Source organism: Austrofundulus limnaeus, unplaced genomic scaffold (genome assembly GCF_001266775.1).
Source record: "Austrofundulus limnaeus strain Quisiro unplaced genomic scaffold, Austrofundulus_limnaeus-1.0 Scaffold640, whole genome shotgun sequence".
Taxonomy (NCBI): Eukaryota; Metazoa; Chordata; class Actinopteri; order Cyprinodontiformes; family Rivulidae; genus Austrofundulus; species Austrofundulus limnaeus.
The window spans coordinates 109,080-114,428 of record NW_013953042.1 but is presented as its reverse complement, the minus strand read 5'-3'; the positions used below and the strand labels follow the sequence as shown (position 1 = coordinate 114,428).

Here is a 5,349-nt window from a genome sequence, read left to right as displayed (position 1 = left end):
ATTTTACACACTTTGCTAAACATTTGTGTGGTAATAGCTGAGCATTGTCCAAACCATTCCACAGAATGATGGCTTAGAACCCTGTTATTACGTGTTAGAGTCTGCGGCCGCCGGAGCTATAATATCACAACATGACTGCAAATCAGTATTCCTAAGACTTCTCAGACTTGGAAATTCTGCCATTAACCACTGACAAGGAATGTCCTGATGCATCTCAGTAAGCCAGGTAAAAAATCAAAAAGAAAAAAAATTGTATAGGTCTTCTGGACGGGTTCTTCTCTAATGAAACGTTTCGTCTCTCCTCCAAGAGACTTCTTCAGTCTGAGAGTTTCAGGCAAAATTCAGGCTTTTAAGCACTGCTTCCATGTGACTGATACATCACATCACATGGCTATCGTTGACACCTAATTAACACCTACTGTTAACAGGGGGTGGAGTGATACTGGCAATAGCCACACTGTAGGAGGGGGACAACTGAAAACGGTAAGTGTAAAAGTGTATCAAATACTTGATCTCCCCACTGTGTCTTTTTAAGTTTATAAAGTATACTTTAAGTACATGTCATTAAGTATACTAAAGTATATAAAAGTGTATTTCCCTAAATGTACTTTTATTTACCATTAAACACTGATATAAGTATACTAGCAGTTTACTAACAAGTGTATTTCTAGGACTAAATTGGCCCACAATAAGTTTATGAAAGTACGCTCAGAAGTATACTGAAAGTAATTTTCTAAGTATACTTTTATTTTAATCTTGAAATATATTACAGATAAATCAGTCTGTGTGAAAATGTACTTTCAACTGAACTACTTTCCTATGATTCAGTAGAGTTTGCCAAGATGCCACAATCAAAACACATTACATGTGGCAGCCAAATGCCTTTGCAACTGTTGCTGTTGCATGTGGAGGGATGCAATGGCACATTGACTGTAAGCTATACTATATTGTTTCATCTCTTTTATTATTTTATTTTTAAGATTATACAAATACGTTTCAGAAAGTATTAAATATTTGTTTATTTAATACTTTATAAATATCATATTACTGCTTTAGGAGAGTGAATCTGCAACATGTGCTGATGTTGGCGAGCAGCCAGTTCCATCTACCATCAGCATGGATGAATCCTTGGGGGTAATATTTTTTTTTGTTGTTGTTTTTGCCTTGCAAAAAGGAATAAACATTAGATTATCATTTCATAAAGTAAGTAAGCAATTCTTGCAGATGTATAAATAGATTAGGCATAACACATCAAATTGAATTTATTACATTTTTACCCAGACACATACACATTTTGATCATAGCATATCTCCAGTTTCTAGTTCATTTATCTTGACTGTAAATGTGCATATAAATATGTTCATTTTTTGTTTCCTGTATGAAACAAATGTTTATTTATTTGCAGATCTGCCCAGTATGTCTTGTACAGTTCCCAGTTGATATTATCTCAGCTCATGCAAGCACATGTGGTGAAAGGTAGGATGTTAATGCACAATAGATTCAGGTAACTTATGTGTGAGTGAGAGAAGGGACAGGTGTAAAGAGTGTCACATTTCATTAGAGTATTACTAACAATTATCAGACCAACACCTTTCTGGATAAATGACAAAATGTTATGTGTTGAAGTGGTTGGACCTTCTGGTTGTAGCTGCATCCAAGAAAACATTACAGTATAATGACTACAGTATATTTAATATGCATAATTCTGGTTTCACACAAATGTCTTTTGCCAGTCTTTTCTGTCTGTTCTGTCTGTATTACAACTTCACTGTAATACAGACCGCTACAGAAGATCTTTCCTGCCCACAGCCATCAGCATCTACAATAAGTTTTTAGTTAAATGAGTTACAACAACACCTAACTTCCCTCTGGGATCAATAAAGTATTTTTGAATTTGAATTGAACTGAATTGAATTGAATTGAATTGAATTGAATACCCATCTCAGAGATTCAATGGGAGGAGAGTGGCTACATAAATGGGCATCATTCTGGGGTCAATATCTACAGAGTGTAAAATAATATGATAAATGTAAGTATTTTTAGGTTTCTGTTAGAAGAACCTGACCTGTTAAGAAGATGGTTAGCTAATAGAGACAAATTTAATCCTATAACCAGAGAACATTTTCTAACTGTTGACTGGTAAATATAAATATTCCCATTTTTAATGACAGTAAGAAGAAATATATACTTTATTACTAGCTGAAGTCATCATTTTTCAACTAGCTAAAGTCTAAGTTACGGGTTGAATTCAGGTCTGGTTTAGATCATTGTTACTTATAAATTATATATTTTCTGGTATAAATCTGCTGTTTTACATGATTGTTGAATGAAATTAACATAGTTATTAATTAATTGTAAAAACATGACCGATAATCTGTGAAACAGATCTGTTTACATATTAGTTTCTATGGAGGCTGTGAGCTGTTGCCCTGTTAGGTCTGTTTCTGCTCCTCCAGTCTGTCACAGACACTACCAGTGGACGTATGGGCGGGGCTCAGTCTAGTGATCTAAATATTTTTTTTAGTGATCTGTATTTGTCTATGATTAAATCAGACTTTTATTTTGAAATATCCGGTTACCAAAAACAGGATGTGTCGCCACAAGTTCGTGAAATTAACGTTGATGTTGCGTGGCTGCACTGTGTTAAATCGGCATATGACATGTTTCCATGCGTGGCTGTGTAATTCATTCTGAAGCTGAATTAAAGTAGTAAGCTGATAGTAGCTAACTCGCTAATGGTGAGCATGAGAATTTGTTAATAAACCGGCAGGCACAACATTGATAAACGGCTTTTGCGAGGTAACGCAATACTACTGCGTGAGAACGCAAAAGAAAAAAAAACTGAACTGAAATGAAATGGAAAAATATATTTATATTTTAGTTTTAAGCAAGACGCTCTTCACTGCGCATGCGCTTCCGGTTCGGTGGTCATTAACCCCCCGGTGTCTGTGAAGTTGTGACATTAGTTACGTTGTAACGACAGAAATGAGTAATTAAGTGCTTTTGATTTGGTTAGACCCTCTGTGTCGGGAGCACATGAAACAGCAGCCGAAGGCAGGACATGACGGCTAACGAGGATCAGGAGGTATGAAGGAAAATGTAGCTGCTGTTAGCGGCTAAGCTGCTAACGACAGCGCAAACATGAGTGTGGACGATGAGGCAGCATCCAAGTTAACATGACAGCGTTTAATTCATCGTGTAAGAAATCTGTTTCGCTACAACAGCAGTCAGTACAAGGCGTTCAATCTCTCTTCACCCTAATGAATAATGTTACGACAGACGCGTAATTATTGGCGAATTTTCTATTTTAACAGAGTAGAGCGTCTTTGACGTCATAACTCCGCGACAAATGTCTACGAATCCATTCACAACAAATAAATTATTGTGGCTGCTGTTTGTACGATGTAAATTTGAACTTTTCATGTTTTGAAGTGGTATTTTTTTAACAAAATGACCTTGTGACACAATTCTTTTATTTGCAGATGGAGCTGGAAGCTCTTCGCTCCATCTATGAGGGGGATGAGTGTTTTAAGGAAATCAGTCCAGTTTCCTTCCAGTTTAGAGTGAGTATGATTCCCAGCACTATTTGAACTACTGCAGCTCACTGGGCCAACATTATGTGTTTATGTCATTCAACAGATTGGGGACCTTGAGGATACCAGAGCGTTCATCCTGGACATTGTGTGGCCAGAGACGTATCCTGAGTCAGCACCACAGATCTCCCTGGATGCTTTCTTTAATAACAGGATGTAAGTGTAATCTGCAGTTCTTMTGTGCATTACTGTCACAGCAAAGATACAGAGGGAAGCCAGGACACCAAAACCCTGTGGTCAGCGGTCTTTCATGGCTGACTTTTAAAACCTCGTTGAACAGACAGTAAGCAGCAATTTATAAAGAACATTTGAAACAGAAGTTACTGCCTAAAAACAGGACACGTTTTAGTGTTTAGAGTTTTTGCTGGTCCTACTATGACAAGAAGAGATCAGCTATTCTTTTACTGAAAATATCAGTTCAGATCAACTGAGGGTGAGAAAAAACAACAAAGCTACTGGGGAGCTTTTAAAAACGTTAATGTTGCTTTAAGGATGCAAATAGTTAGTCAACCTACGATTAATGGTGGAGTAATGGTTTAGTAGATTAAAATTTGTTTGATTCAACTGGCAAAATAAATTGATAAAATGTGATGTGCTTCTTTTCAGCATATTATAAATACATTAGCCTTCATGTTGTGGAAGGATCCTCTTGATACAATAGAAAATTTAAAAACAAAGTGTTTTAAAGAAAATGGCCATTTATCAATTCATTGTTACACACAGCTCTTAATCAAATTATTTTTGTACTTTTTCATTTTTGTAATAACTGCTTTTACAACCAGTCATCTCATGCTATTTCTTCACTCTGCATTAAAAATCTGTCATCYCAGCCTTTCAGCTTCTGGTTCAGATATTCTAGGTTTGTTTGCTTGAATTGTTTTTTTATTTGATGCATTGTTTTATTTGCTGCTAATTTGATGGCAGCTCCGCAGAGACGAAGCAGCTGATCCTGGCAAAGCTGGAGGAGCAGGTGGAGGCTAACCTGGGCACTGCCATGATGTATACTCTGTTTGAGTGGGCCAAGGAGAACCAGGAGGAGCTCATGGAGAACCACAGGCCTGTAATGACTGCTGTGGTCAGTGATATATTACGAGAAATACCTGTATATGACTTTATAAATTATAATTCAATATAGAGAAGTCTAATTTAATACCCTGTCAACAACTGTAAAAAGCCCCAACTTGATATTTCTGGCATTTCTCATAATTCAGCTAAAGAGAGAAAAAAAACAGCCGTCAACCAATAGACAAGGGCAAACACAGCTGTTGTTTCAGGTGGTAACTAAAACTGTTTGTTTAACAGAAATATGTTTTATGTTTAATATTTATGCTTGACGTCATGTTGAACAGTAAATTCTGTCTAACACCTGTCACGTTGCTTATAGGTTTTGTATGTCAACCATTTTTGTTGAGAAAGCTTTCTTCAAAAAAGTTCATGTCTACTAAAGTAGGTGAGAAACCTAGGCATGCRAGTTGCTAGCCTCCCCAATGCTAACACCAGCCTATCATTAATCAMATCAACAGCTGGCTTAGGAATAGATATAGCCTCCTTCTACAAGGATGTAGCAACCACTTGTTGCACAATAGTCTTAATTTTGGCCCTCATACTGCACCATACTACAATTGCAGTGATTCAACTCTTTTCTTTTAATTTTCTCTTGGTTTTAAACAGTGAAACATTTGTCTTTTTTTCCACCTCTAAAACATAACTTTTTGGATGTACAGAATATAAATACTGTATATATATATATATATAT

General features: G+C 36.3%; 1 protein-coding gene across 2 annotated transcripts in view; it reads left to right on the top strand.

Moving 5' to 3' along the window:
• The first annotated feature begins 2,904 nt into the window (after nt 1-2,904).
• Nucleotides 2,905-5,349, top strand: part of rwdd (RWD domain containing 4) — a 17,401-nt gene continuing 14,956 nt past the window's right edge. Inside the window, exons 1-4 of one of the 2 annotated variants that reach the window (XM_014027360.1) lie at nt 2,905-3,085; nt 3,483-3,563; nt 3,640-3,749; nt 4,518-5,102. In XM_014027360.1, the coding sequence (XP_013882814.1) occupies nt 3,062-3,085; nt 3,483-3,563; nt 3,640-3,749; nt 4,518-4,728 (426 nt within the window). In that variant the 5' untranslated portion in view covers nt 2,905-3,061 and the 3' untranslated portion in view covers nt 4,729-5,102. Of the gene's footprint in view, nt 3,086-3,482; nt 3,564-3,639; nt 3,750-4,517; nt 5,103-5,349 lie in introns of those variants that run through there. The other variant, XM_014027361.1, reaches the window with a different exon arrangement.